Raw genomic sequence first — 15,377 nt, 5'->3', positions numbered from 1 at the left:
TTAATCTTCTGGATTTCTGCCTGCAGATTTAGAATCATTTCTAATTTTTCATTTATTTTGTCATTTTGTTCTTGTATTTTCTTCCAAAATTCTTCTAGGGTTTTTCCTGTGTTTTCTTTGGTCTGTCTCTCAATCCTTCCACATTATTTCTTGGGCTCCTGTGCTTCAATGTTCTTCTCCCTGATTTTGCACTGGTTGAAGGGTTAGGAGTGGGCTATGAAGATGCCTCCTGGGCCAGGACTGGGTACCCTGCCCAGAGTCCTGGCCTTAGTTGCTGCCCAGATAAATGGCCCTGCAGTTCGGGAACTGCGAGTGCACAGGTCTCAAGGACTTTTCAGGCCTGCCCTCCTACTAGGTGCCACACACAACCAGGACAAATGCACTCAGCAGGGAGCCAGTGCCCTTGGACTCACAAAATGCTATTCTGGGTCATTGACCCCCATCCCCATCTCCCAAGATGGATGCCCTTCCTGCTACTAGTCCTTTCTGCTTCCTTTCCTCTGAACTTCCCCTGGGTATCCTTTCCCTCAGCCCACCACCCATCATATCCTTCCTCACGTGATTCCTACAGGTCTCTGGCACATCCATTCCATGATGACTTCTGTAATGGATTAAATCATGTCCAAGAGAAAGATACATTGAATTCCTAACACCTGGTACCTGTAAATGTGACCTTGTTTGGAAATAGGGTTAGTAGATGTTATCAGTTAACATGAGTGATGTCTTATGAAAGAAGAGTGTGGTAGTTAAGTTTGTGTGTCAACTTGTCTGGGCCTGGTTGAGTGGGTGAGCAGCTGGATGTAGTATTCCCCATGATGAGACTGGTAATCAACTCCATGATGGAATCTACTGTGAGCAGCTGAATAGCTGCCTTAGGCATGTGGTCTGCTTTCTGTATATAAGAATAAGCCTTGGGAATAGTCTCTAGCCTTTTGGCAAGCTTGAACCCTGCATGTAGCCAAGTCACTGTTCAACAGCCTTCTATGCCCTGCCGATCTTGGGACTTCATCGGGGCTTGAATTAGTGGCCTGCCATGTTGTTTGGTAATGTTGAAACTATGCCTTTTTACTTGTCAACCTTGGGCTTGTCAGCCTCAGCAGCCAGCAGCTATCTGAGTGAAGAAAAGCCTCCAGCTTCAGTGAGCCAGGAGCAGGAGGCAGAGCTGAAGCCCAGGGTTGAGGGGCTTTCACCCAGCCCCTAGACCCTGGCACTTTGAACTCGGACTTAAAGCCTCCAAACTGTAAGAGAATAAACTGTCTGTTAAAGCCATCCCATTTGTGGTATATTCCTGTCAGAGCAGCACTAGGTAACCAAAACAAAGAGAAAAACACAGAGAGACAGAAGGACAGGCATGTGACTACAAATGCAGATGCAAGCAAAGGAATGCCAAAGAGAGCCAGGAGCCACTAGACGCTAGTGGAGAGGCATGTAATAGATCATCCTTCAGCATCTATTGAAGGAACCAACACAACCAACTCTCTGACTTGGGCTTCTAGACTCCAGAATTGTGAGACAATAAATTTCTGTTCTTTAAAGTCACCCAGATGGTGGGTATTTTGTTACTGCAGCTCTAAGACACTCAGACAGAACTCTCTCCTTGCCTCTTCTGAAAATAATCTCTTCCCTAAGGTCACAACTTCCCTAGCAGCCTCAGGGGGGTTGCTGTTCATCCTACACTCACCTCAGGTTCCAGAGGCCACCCTGCCTTATCCTTGGAGCCATGACTCTATAGACACAGTCCTTGCTCCTAGGCGTGGCCACCTTCCAGGTTTCCATACCCCTCATGTCTTGAGTTGGAAAATATGAGCTTGGTGATAGAAATGATGCCAGAGATCACACGATAGAATTTTGCAAGACCAACCACTTATTCATTGCAAATACCTTTTTTCAACAAAACGAACAGCAGCTATACACATGAACTTCGCCAGGAATATACAGGAGTCAGATCTACTATATCTATGGAAAGAGGTGATGGAGAAGTTCAGTATCTACAGCCAAAAGAACAGATCATCAATTGCTCACATGCAAGTTCAAGTTGAAGCTGAAGAAAATTAAAACAAGTACACAAGAGAGAAAATATGGCCTTGATTGTATACCATTTGAATTTAGAGACTATCTTAAAAATAGATTTGACATATTGAACACCAATGGCTGAAAACCAGATGAGTTATGGGATGACATCAAGAACACCATCCATGAAGAAAGGAAAAGGTCATTAAAAAGACAGGAAAGGAAGAAAAGATCAATACAGATGTCAAAAAAGATGCTGAAACTTGCTCTTGAATGGAGAGTAGCTAAAACAAATGGAAGAAACAACACGATAAAAGAGCTGAACACAAAATTTCAAAGAGCAGCTTGAGAAGACAAAATCTATTATTATACTGAAATTAGCAAAGACCTGGAGTAAGAAAGCCAAAAGGGAAGAACACATTTGACATTTCTTAAGCTAAAAAAAGTGAAGAAAAAATTCAAGCCTCAAGTTGCAATATATAGTGAAAGATTCTATGGGCAAGATATTGAATGATGTGGGAAGTATCCAAAGAAGATGGAAGGAATACACAGAGTCACTGTATCAAAAAGGATTGATCAATGTTCAACTATTTCAGGAGGTGACATATGATCAACAACCAATGGTAATGAAGGGAGAAGTCCAAGCTGAACTGAAGGAATTGGCAAAAAATAAGGCTCCAGGAATTGACAGAATACACATTGAGATGTTTCAACAAACAGATGCCGCACTGAAGACACTTACTAATCTATGCCAAATAATTTGGAAGACAGGTACCTGGCCAACTGACTGGAAGAGATACATATTTGTACTCATTCCAAAGAAAGGTGATCCAACAGAATGTGGAAATTATTCAACAATATAGTTAATATCACATGCAAGTAAAATTTTGCTGACGATAATTCAAAACTGGTTGCAGCAGTATATTGACAGGGAACTTCTAGAAATTCAAGTTGGATTCAGAAGAGGATACAGAACAAGGGATATCATTGCTGATGTAAGATGGATGTTGGCTGGAAGCAAAGAATACCAGAAAGATGTTTACCAGTGTTTTATTGACTATGCAAAGGCATTTGATTGTGTGGATCATAACAAATTATGTATAACATTGTGAAGAATGAGAATTCCAGAATACTTAATTGTGCTCATGAGGAACCATACATAGACCAGGAGGCTGTCATTTGACCAGAACAAGGGGATATTGCTGATATTAAAATCAGGAAGGGTGGTGTGTGTCAAGGTTGTATCCTTTTACCATACTTATTCAATCTGTATGCTGAGCAAATAATACAAGACACTGGACTATATGAAGAAGGACATGCATCAGGATTGGAGAAAGACTCATTAACCACCTGTGATATGCAGACTATGCAACCTTGCTTGCTGAAAGTGAAGATGACTTGAAGCACTTACTGATGAAAATTAAAGACTATAATCTGCAGTATGGATTACACCTCAACATAGAGAAAATTAAAATCCTCACAACTGGACCAATAAGCAGCATCACGATAAATGGAGAAAAGATTGAAGTTGTCAAAGATTTCATTTGAGTTGGATCCATACAATACTCATGGAAGCAGCAGTCAAGAAATCAGATGTCATATTGCACTGGACAAATTTTCTGGAAAAGACCTCTTTAACATGTTGAAAAGCAAAGGTGTCACTTTGAAGTCTAAACTGCACCTAACCCAAGCCATGGTATTTTCAATCACCTCATATGCATGTGAAAGCTGGACAATGAATAAGGAAGACCAAAGAAGCGTTGATGAATTGTGGTGCTGGAAAATAGTGAAAATACCATGGACTTCCAGAAGAATGAATAAATCTATCCTGGAAAAAGTGCAGCCAGAATGCACCTTGAAAGCAAGAATGGCCAGACTTTGTCTCACCTATTTTGGTCATGTTGTTAGAAGGGACGATTCCCTGGATTATATCATGCTTGGTAAAGTAGAAGGTCAGTGAGAAAAGGGAAGGCACTCAACAAGATGGATTGGCACAGTGGTTGCAGTGATGGGCTCAGGTATAGCAAGGATTGTGAGAATGGCACATGACCAGGCAGTGTTTTGTTCTGTGGTACATGGGGTTGCTATGAGTCAGAGCTGACTCTGCGGCACCTAACAATAACTTGTCTTAAGGACTTTGCCACCAGGATCTGCCTTCCTCTTTTCCACTTGATCCTGCTGTCCTCTGAGGACTCCAGCATCCTTATTAATGATCTACCCTCCCCTTTGTCCCTTGACTTCCTAATCTCTATTGGCCCTTGTACCACTTCCCACCCCTGTTCCCTTGATGCCCACTACCCAGAATAACCAGACTACACTTTCTACTATCTGATTACTTCCTCACTCTAGGATACCCACCACCTGGCATGGACCTCCCCGGGACCTCAGTCTTCTTTCCTGACCATCTGCTTTACTCTCCTCTCAACCTGACATCAATTCCTGCATTCAGTGCCTCAAACACTACCCTCTCTCTTTCTAAGACAAAATATTATGTCTTTCTCTAGCCTATGAACAAGGAGGAGCCACTGTTGGGTTTGAAATGAAGGGTGTCATGATATGATGTGCAATTTAGAAATTTGCCCCCCACCACAACTGCTATGGCATTTCTGCTGTAAAGGCTTTCAGTAGTGTGGGAAGCCATTTGCAGGATCCAAGTGGCAGAGAAAAGATGATGGCTATGGGACTGAAGAGCAGTGGACAAGTTCATAAATATTTAGGAAGCTATGCAGTAGAATTCTGAGAAACTGGAGCCAAAACACACTCAAATTTATGACTTGGCAACTGAATGAGGGTAACACCCTTCACCAAATGATGAAATATAGGAAGAGGAGCCAGGGTTTGGGGACTTGGGGGTGGGGGTGAGGGAATGATAATGTGTCCCAGATTAGACATGTTGATTTTGACAAGCACATGAAATGTCCAGAAGGCAGTTGAATCTGAAGACCAAAGAAAAAGGTCTGGGCAAATAAAGACCCCTGGAGAGTGGAAAAGATTACCCAGAGAGAAAATATAAGGAATGAGAAGAGAAGAGAAGATGGGATATAGTCCTGAAAATACAATATTTATGGGCCAGGCAGAGAAAAGGCATCTGAAAAGTCATACCCAAGAGGTTGGAGGAAAACCAAGAGAAAGCAGTTACAAGGAATGCCAAGGGAAATGGCCACTGGATTTGGTGATAAGGATATTGCTAGCACCTGGGAGAGGGTAGTTACCCTGGAATGGAGGGGAAGAAGACAGAGCAGAGCATAAATGAAAGATGAGGAAGTGAGGACTGAGAATACACATAGCTCTTTCCAGAAACCTGGCCATGAAGAGATAAAGACAGGGCCAGTGGGTGGAGGAGGGTTGACTATATTGTTTGGGAGGGTGGTGGTCAAGTCTATGTGTCAACTTGGCTGGGCGTGGTTGAGTGGCTAGGCAGCTGGATGTAGTATTCCCCATGATGAGAATGGTAATCAACTCCATGGTGGAATCTACTGTGAGCAGCTGAGTAGCTGCTTTAGGGATGTGGTCTTCTTCCTGCATATAAGGAGAAGCCTTGGGAATAGTCTCTAGCTTATGGCACACTTGAACCCTGTATGTAGCCATGTCATTGGTCAGCAGCCTGCCATGCTCTGCTGACCTTGGGACTTTCAATGGACTTGAATTAATGGCCTGCATGTGGTTTGGTAACATCAGGACTGTGCCATTCTACTTGTCGACCTTGGGCTTCTTAGCCTCAGCAGCCAGTAGCTGCCAGAGTGAAGAAATGCCTCTAGCTTCAGTGAGCTGGAAACAAGAGGCAAAAGCCCAAGGTCGAGGGGCTTTCACATAGCCCCTAGAGCCTGGCACTTTGAACTTGGACTTCTAGCCTCCTGAACTGTAAGGGAATAAACTCCTATTTGTTCAAGCCATCCCATTTGTGGTATATTTCTATCAGAGTGGCCCAAGGTAACCAAACCAGGAGGGAACACTCACACATGTGAGTGCCTACAGCATGTGACTACGTGAAAGTGTGAAGGGGTGAATGCATGTGGTTGTGTGGCAGAGAGAGAGCTCTAATATTTTTTCCCTTCTCTATTCCACTTAAGACTGGGGCTCTGTCTTAGTTTCCTAGTGCTGCTGTAACAGAAATATTACAAATGGGTGGTTTTAAAGAACAGAAATTTACTTTCTTACAATGCAAGAGGGTACAAGTCTGAATTCAGGGCATCAGATGTAGGGAGAGGTCTGTCTAGTCTATTTCAGTTTCTAGGACCTAGCAAGCCTTGGAGTTCCTAGGGCTTATAGATTCATCTGCTTTCATTGTCTTCAGATAGTATCTGTCTTCCCCATGCCTCCTTGCCTGCCTGTGTCTCTGCTGCTCCTTATATCAGTAGGCAATGATTAGGTTTAGGACATACCTTCCACTTATAGGGCATCATTAGCATAACAAATAAAACCTTATTCCCAAATAGGATTACATCCACAGGTATATTGTTGTTGTTGTTGTTAGTTACCTAGTTATCATCCCATTGATTCCAAATCATGGCAACACATGTGTGCAGAGTAGAATGACTACATAGGGTTTTCAAGTCTATGACATTTTGGAAACAGATTGCCAGGCCTGTCTTCCAAGGTATCTCTGGGTGGGTTTCAGCTGCCAACCTTTTGGCCAGTAGTGTAGCACTTAACTATTTGTACCACCAAGGCCATTTCACAGGTATAGGAGTTAGGATTCCAACACTCAAATTTATGACTTGGCAACTGAATGAGGGGGCACATAATTCAATCTATAACAGGCTTCCGAAGTTAGGGTCCAGACCCTAGACAGAAGGTCATCAAGGCCTGAACTGGGGGCAATCTTTCAGCAAAATAAGCTGACACATCCTGATTGGACCAGCAGGTCCACACCAGCCCCTTCCTGTAGAAGCATGCATATTGGGTGAAAAGCCAAGTATGCCCACTGTGTCCAGGATGAGTACCTGAGGGCATAGTTGATGGCAACAGGTCACCCCTGAGGTTTGGTCTGAAACCTTACGAGTCAGGTAAAGGGTGGGTATCCCATGACTTTCAACAACTTTCAAAACTTCTCAGCAGAACCATTTCCAGAGCTGTGTGAATGAAGTAATAAGTCTATTACCATTAAGAGAAGCAACAGATTTTAGCTCTTTGGGGAAAGCAGCGAGTGGCCAAGGTCATCAAAAGCTGGAGACTAGAGGGCATACAGTTCAAAGGGTCATGTGCCATAAGAAAATCAGTCATTTTGCAACATGAGAAAGAGGAAAAGTTCAAATGGCCTCTGCAGTCAGACACTGACATTTAAATGCTGGGCTTCCATGGAGCTGATTCCTAGCTTGCAGCTGTCTTAAGATTAAACAAGGTATTATCAGTAAAGATCAACCTGCCAAACAGTAAGATTCAATAACTGGAAGACAGTAGTCAAATTAGTATTTTATCAGGGAGTGGTGGACAGATGGGCCCTATAGCCTGCACTTCTGGGACCACAGGACCCCAGGACCCCACGGCACTCACCCGGATGCCCCGGCTATAGGTGATAAGCTTAAGAATGCGCAGGGACTGCAAGCCATTAGCAATGTTGAGGTAGGGGTAATGTTTGCCCTTAATCTTTTGGAGGGCATAGGGGATTGAGATAATGATGATGATGAGCACATCCAGCAGGTTGTAGCCATCCTTCCAGTAGACAATGGGGTCCACGTAGAGCTTAATGAAGAACTCAGTGCTGTAGATGGACACAAAGAGGATCTCTGAGATCTGTAGGGGTGGCAAGAGTGGGAGGGTTCGGGTTAGGCTGGAGTTCCCTTTAGTCCTTCCCTACTCCCTGACTGGGCCACCAGTCAGGATGGGAAGTGTGTGCTCCTAAGGCACCCACATGAGTGAGAAACCCAGGCAAAGTCCCTGGCACACAGCTGACACTCATTGTGTTTGACTGCCTTTCCTTTCTATGTCTTCCCTATCCCATGACCCTAAACCCGAGGCTAGATTTGACCCCAGGTGCTTGGGAAGGCCTGATTGATTGACAGACAGAGTATAAGACCCCAGTACAAGGAAATTCCCATGTCAGGCAACCTAAGTATAAGGTTTCCCAAAGAGAAGATGCCAAGAGTTTTCTAGACATCTTGGTCATACAAACTTTTAAAAATATAGATGAAATACTCAAATGTCTACTTATATTTAATCTGTTAATTTGGTTAATCATATATGTTATGATAAAAATCAATTAACTACAATAATATGTTTCTGAAAAAAACATTTATTTTTTTCACCTTCATAATTTATGAAACAGCTTTCTTCAAAGTCTTCTCATAAATCTATAATTCGAATAGCTTTGTTTTTAACCAAGAGGTATTTTTTGAGTCATCTAAATTTTTCCTTATCATCTAAATTGACTTTCATCTAAATTTGCTTATCATCTCTACTTCCATCCAAACCAGTTTATTCATTCATTGAAAAAGCTTTAAGTGAGCACCTACTATGTGCCAAGCAAGCACAGTTTTAGGCACTAGGAAATGCAACAATGAATAAAACAACACTTCCAACCCCAGGAAGGTTACAATGAAACAGAAATAAATGTTTAAACAAATACACATATAGCACCTCATCTTTCTCTGGTGGAGCAGCTGGTGGGTTCCAACAGCCAGCTGACCTTTTGGTTAGCAGCTGAATGCTTTAAGCACTGCACCACCAGTGCTCCTCACTTAAGGTATATCTCTTGTAAACAACATATAAACTCACTGCCATGGAGTCGATTCTGACTCATAGTGACCCTATAGGACAGAGAAGAAGTGTCCCATAGTGTTTCCAAGGCTGTAAATCTTTGCAGAAGCTGACTGCCTCATCTTTCTCCTATGGAGCGGTTGTTGGGTTAGAACAGCTGATCTTTTGGTTAGCAGCCAAATGCCTTAACCATTGCACCACCAGAGCTCCTTAACATAAGATTGTTGTTGTTATGTGCTGTCAAATCAGACCCGACTCATAGTGACCCCTCCTTGGGTTTCCCAGGCAGTATCACTACGGAAGTAGATTGCCCCATCTTCCTTCCGAGGAGTGGCTGGTGGGTTTGAACTGCCAGCCTTAACATAAGGTAGGAAGTAAAATAAAACAGCAAAAGGAGCTTGAGAGACTGGTCAGGTTAGGGAGAGGCATCTCTTTTAGTAAAGGTGATCAGTGGAGGCCTTGTTGAGTCCAAGAATCAAGCTGAAATAAAAACTAGGAGAATGCTTCCAGCCAGTGGGGGCATGGTTAATGTACAAGTTCTAAGGCAAGGAGGAGGTTTCTCAAGGAACAGCAGAGTCAGCATGGCTAGAGAACAGAGCTAGGGAGAGCAGAGTGGGAGATTTGGTCAGGGAGATAGGCAGGGACCAGGGTGTATAGGACCTTGTAGGCTTGATGAAGACTTTCCATTGTAATCTCAGCCTTGAAGAATTTTTGTTCAAGGCATTGATATGAAATAACATACATTTTTAAGAGATCTCTACAACTGCCTGGTGGAAAGAAAGACTGGAGAAGGGGGAGCTGGCAAGAATAGCAACTGGGAGGGACAGTTAGGGAAGCTATTGCAGCCATCCAGGCAAGACATAGATTGGATTGGGGGACAGTGATAAAGAGGACAGATTCTGAATATAGTTTGTAGCAGTAATGACAGAGCTTGCTGATGAACTAAAAAAGAAAAAAGACAAGGAATACTTTGGTGAGTAGTGACTGGCATCTTAAAAACTTTCAAGCAGCCAATTAAGATGCAGCTATTGGTCTCCTCTCGTCCAGGGCAAAGAAGAGTGAAGAAAATCGAAGTCATCTGGAAACAATTAGTCCAAAGATATGATGGACCATGAAGACCTCAGCCTCATGACCCTGAGACCAGAACTAGATGCTGCTTGGCTACCAGTGCAAACCACTCAGAAAGGGATCAAAATTGTAGATCCTCGTTAGAGTGGGAGGAAAAATGTGGAACAAAATTCAAAAACAAAAATGACAAAAATTACTGGTCTGATAGAGACTGGTAGAACCCCCAAGACTATGGCTACAGGTTATCCTTCGGGCCTAGAAATGGACTCACTTCCATAGATTGGCTGTCAGCCCAACAGTAGAAAGACCTACATGCAGAACACCTACCCCAGGGTAATGTACCCACCTACTCTAGGGAGATGCATCCTTAGATCAACCAGCCATGAGACACCAGAGGGGCAGCATTCACACAGAGGGAAAGATGGACAGACAGGAAGGCATAGATAAGAAGGGCACAGGGAGGGGGTAATCACAGGGAGGAGAGTTTTTTATGGTTGGGGATGGTAATGGGGCTATGAACTCAATGTGCATGAACTGTTGAATGTAATCTTTGTAAATCCGCACCCAGAGCACAATTAAAAAAGAAAGAAAGAAAAAAGGCAAGAAGACTCTTAACATTTCAGACAAGCAATGGTGATGCTCTCACTGTGATGAGTTTGGGGTATGCTGAAGGGGGATAGAGAAGGCTTCTGGAGGGAAATAAAAAGGTTTTTTGATATACCACCTTTTAAATCTATGTCAGATGCTGTCACTGTATCTCAAGCCACAAGAATCATTTGGATAACATTAGGACAGCTGGCGTTTTTATTTGTTCTGTATACTTAGATTTATGGTCTCTATATCACCATTTACGTATTTTTTAAAAAAAATCCTATTATGTAACATTTAACACACACAAAAAGGTATAAAGAATAATATAATGAACAACTGTATACCACCCACCTTAAGAAATATATCACCATTACAATTGCAGACTTCTGTGGCTCCCTCACTGATCATTTTCCCTTCCCACAGTTAATCTTATTGGGATTAATCTTATTGTACATTTGGAGCTTTTCATGCCCATGTATTTCATACTCATGTATCTCTAAAAAATACATGCTATTGTTTTGCATTTTGAGACATTATATAAATAGCAAATACTAATGAGTTCTTTAGGAGCTCTGGTAGCATAGTGCCTAAGGCACTTGACTGCTCACCAGAAGGCTGGCGGTTCAAACCCACCAGCCACTCCTCGGAAGGAAGGTTGGGCAATCCTACTTCCATAGTGATACTGCCTCGGAAACCCAAGGAGGGGTCGCTATGAGTCGGGGCCGACTCGACGGCAAACAACAACAATAATGAGTTCTTTGGCAATTTGCTTTTTTCACTTATGTCTATAAGATTTATCCATGTTGATATGTGAAAACCTAGTTAATTGTTTTTCTGATATTTAGGAATCCCACTTATGAAAACACTACAATTTTTTTCTAGTTTTCTGTTGAAAGATGTTTAGCTTGTTTTCAATTTTTTACTGTTAAACAGTGCTTTTACATTTGAGCAATTCTTGTTTTCTCTGTTATATATCTAAGAGTGGAATTACTGGCTTGTAGGATTTGAGCATATTCAACCTCCCCAGATGTTGCCAAGTAGTTTATTGTACCAATTTACTTTAATATTGGTTTCGTACCAACACCTCCTACCGTCAGACTCTTTCATTTTTGTCAGTCTGATAAGTATGAAATAGTATCTTCTTTTTGGCTTTAATTTCCAGTAGCTTTTTATATGCTTAAATTGTGAATTTTCTACTGGGTTGTTTTGTGCTTTTGTTATTAATTTGGAAGATATCTTCTATACATTTTGAATCCTAATTCTTTGCCTGTTACATGTATTGCAAATATCTTCTCCCACACTAACTTGTCTTTTTCACCTTTTTAATGGTCTGCTACTCATCTGTCAGTTTGTCATACTGTGCTGAGTTGCGTGCTGCTGTGTTGCTGAGTGCTATGCCACCAGTATTTCAAATAATGGTGGACAGGTTTCAGGGAAGTCTCCAGACTAAGACAGACTAGGAAGAAGGATGTAGGTAGGTCCACTTCTGAGGAAAAAAGAAAAGAAAAAAAAAGGCCACTGAAAACCTTATGAATAGCAGGAAAACATTATCTGATATAGTGCCAGAAGATGAGCCCCTCAGGTCTGCAGGCATTCAAAATACAACTGGGGAAAAGCTGCTTCTTCAAAAAAAAAAACTACCATTGAGTCAATTCCAACTCATAGTGACACCCTTTGAGTTTCTGAGCCAGTAAATCTTTACAGAAGTAGATTGGCCAGTCTTCCTTCCATGGAGTGGCTGGTGGATTTGAACTGCCAGCCTTCTGGTTAGCAGTCAAATGCCTTAGGCACTACATGACCAGAACTCATTTCTCCTCAAAGTAGAGTTGACCTTAATGATGTGCATGGAATAAAGCTTTTGGGACCTCATTTACTGATGTGGCATGACTCAAAATGAGAAGAAACAGCTGCAAACATCCATTAATAATCAGAATGTGGAATGTATGGTGTATGAATCTAGGAAAATTGGAAGTTGTCAAAATGAAACAGGGCCCATCGACATCAATATCCTAGGCATTAGTGAGCTGAAATGGACTGGTGTTGGCCATTTTGAATCAGACAATCATATGGTCTATTACTGTGAGGACTATAAGGATGGCACAGGACCAGACAATGTGTCATTCTGTTGTACACAGGATCACTGAGTTGGAGCCAACTCAACAGCACCTAACAACAACCACAACCAACTTTTGCAGTCTGACACTGACCAAGCATTCAGTCAGAATGCATTGGTAACTGTTGGTGATTGGAATGGGCAAGTTGGAAACAAAAGAATCAGCATTGGCAGCTGAAATATATGGCCTTTGTGATAGAAATTACTCCAGAGATCACATGATAGACTTTTACGAGACCAATTACTTCTTTATTGCAAATACCTTTTGTGATAGTTGGAGCTGTGTGTCAACTTGGCTGGACCACAGTTCTGTGTGGTTTAAGCAGTTGTGATGTGGTTATTCCCATGATGGGATCAGATGTATATGTTTTGAGCAGCCAATCCATTGAAAGGGAGTTTCCCTAGGGGTGTGGCCTGTTTCCAGTATATTTATGGACATCCTGGGAAAAGAGACACTCATCTGTGGATCAGGATTCTGTTGTGCTGCCTACAACTGTTCGTGAGTGAACAATCCACCATTCGACCTGGAGATCTTGGATTCATCATTCATTGGAGTTGACATTGGTATACTGTCTGCCAACCTGGAGCTCCTCAGCCCCTGCAGCTGCAATAGTTGGGAAAAATCTCCAGCTTGACGTTTGATCCAAGAGCTTTGGACTTGCCAGCTTGTATAAGTGTGTGAGCCATTTTCCTAAGATAATTTTATATATATATATATATATATAAGCTTTACTGGTTTTGTTTCTCTAGAGAACCCAGTCTAAGACACCTTTTAAAACAATGTAAACAATGCCGGTAATGACAAAGAGGAATGGCATCATATTCATCATCAAAAAGAACATTTCAAGATCTACCCTGAAGTAAAATGCTGTCAAAAACCAAACTCACTGTCATCAAGTCAGGTCCAACTAATAGCAACCCCTCCTTGGGTGGAGTGGCTGTTGGGTTTGAACCGCCAGCCTTCTGGTTAGCAGTTAAAATACATTAGGCACTATGCCACCAGAGCTGTCAGTGATAGGATAATATCCTTACACCTACAAGGAAGACCAATTAATACGACTATTATTCAAATTTACGCACCAACCACTAAAGCTAAAGATAAATAAATTGAAGCATTCTACCAACTTTTGCAGCTGGAATTCTCCTTGGAAGCGAAAATGGCCAGATTTCATCTCACCTCCTTTGGTCATGTTTTCAGAATGGACCAGTCCCTGAAAAAGGATATCATGCTTGGTAAAGTGGAATGTCAGCAAAAAAGGGGAAGACCCTCAACAAGATGGATTGACACAGTTGCTGTAGCAACGGGCTTGAGGATAGCAAGGATTGTGAGGATGGCACAGGACCAGACAACGTGTCATTCTGTTGTACATAGGGTCGCTGAGTTGCAGTCAACTCAACAGCACCTCACAACAACCACAACCAACTTTTGCAGTCTGATACTGACCAAGCATTCAATCAGAATGCATTGATAACTATTGGTGATTGGAATTGGCAAGTTGGAAACAAAGAATCAGCATTGGCAGTTGGAAAACATGGCTTTTGTGATAGAAATGACTCCAGAGATCACATGATAGGCTTTTGCGAGACCAATTACTTCTTTATTGCAAATACCTTTTAAAACAATGTAAATGGAGGCTACACGTGTATCTTGACAGATGGAATACACAGGAATCAAGTAGACTACATCTGTGGAAAGGGACAATGGAAAAGCTCAATATCATCAGTCAGACCAGGGCCAGGGATTGACTGTGGATCAGACAGACCATCAATTGCTCACATGCAAGTTCAAGTTGAAACTGAAGAAAATTAAAACAAGTCCATGAGAGCCAAAATATGACCTTGGATATACCCCAACTGAATTTAGAGATCATCTGAAGAATAGATTGTATGCACTAAATACCAGTGACCATGACCAGACAAGTTGTGGGATGACATCAAGGACAACATACATGAAGAAAGCAAAAGATCATTAAAAAGACAGGAAAGGAAGAGAAGACCAAAATGGATGTCAGAAAAGACTCTGAAACTTGCTCTTCAAAGGAGAGTAGCTAAAGGAAATGGAAGAAATGATGAAGTAAAAGAGCTGAACAGAAGATTTCAAAGAGCCACTCAGGAGGACAAAGTAAAGTATTATAATGAAATGTGCAAAGACCTGGAGTTGGAAAATCAGAGGGGAAGAACATGCTTGGCATTTCTCAAACTGAAAGAACTAAAGAAAAAATTCAAGCCTTGAGTTGTGATATTGAAGGATTCTATGGGCAAAATAGTAAACAATGCAGGAAGCCTCAAAAGAAGATGGAAGAAATACACAGAGTCACTGTACCAAAAATAATTGGTCAGTGTCCAGTCATTTCAGGAGGTAGCATATGATCAAGAACCAATGGCATTGAAGGAAGAAGTCCAAGCTGCACTGAAGGCATCAGTGAAAACAAGATTCCAAGAGCGGAAAACAGAGACAGGATGGCGTCCTACACTCTGCCAATCTCTCTACAACAGAGACTCAGAAAAAACAAGTGAAACAGATACAAATAATGATCCTGGAATTGTGAGCATGAAATGAGGGGATAAATGACAAAATAACTGAAAAATTAGAAATGATTCTAAATCTACAGATAGAAATCCAAAAGATTAATACTAAATTGTCAGAAATAGATAACACATTGGAAGGGCAAAAGAAAAGAACTGATGCAATGGAAGACAGAACTAATGAGATTGAATACTTCTTTGGAAAAGGATCAGTCAGAAAAAATCAAAACAAAATGAAGAAAATGAAGAAAGCCTAAGGTTCACGTGGTATACCATCAAAAGGAATAACTTACGTGTCATTGGAATTCCAGAACAAGAAGAGAAAAACAAAACCACTGAGAAAATTGTCCAAGATTTGCTGGAGGAGAACTTC

General features: G+C 41.8%; 1 protein-coding gene across 1 annotated transcript in view; it reads right to left on the bottom strand.

Moving 5' to 3' along the window:
* Window positions 1–15,377, bottom strand: part of CATSPER3 (cation channel sperm associated 3) — a 94,965-nt gene that overhangs the window by 11,495 nt on the left and 68,093 nt on the right. Inside the window, exon 3 of the mRNA XM_007943803.1 lies at window positions 7,504–7,743. Coding sequence (XP_007941994.1) covers window positions 7,504–7,743 — 240 coding nt within the window. The remainder of the gene's footprint in view (window positions 1–7,503; window positions 7,744–15,377) is intronic.

Source organism: Orycteropus afer, unplaced genomic scaffold, assembly GCF_000298275.1.
Source record: "Orycteropus afer afer isolate SDZICR_OR568_19922 unplaced genomic scaffold, OryAfe1.0 scaffold00112, whole genome shotgun sequence".
NCBI classification, from domain to species: domain Eukaryota; kingdom Metazoa; phylum Chordata; class Mammalia; order Tubulidentata; family Orycteropodidae; genus Orycteropus; species Orycteropus afer.
Note: the sequence above shows the minus strand (reverse complement) of the source record. Positions and strands in the feature narration are given on the sequence as shown.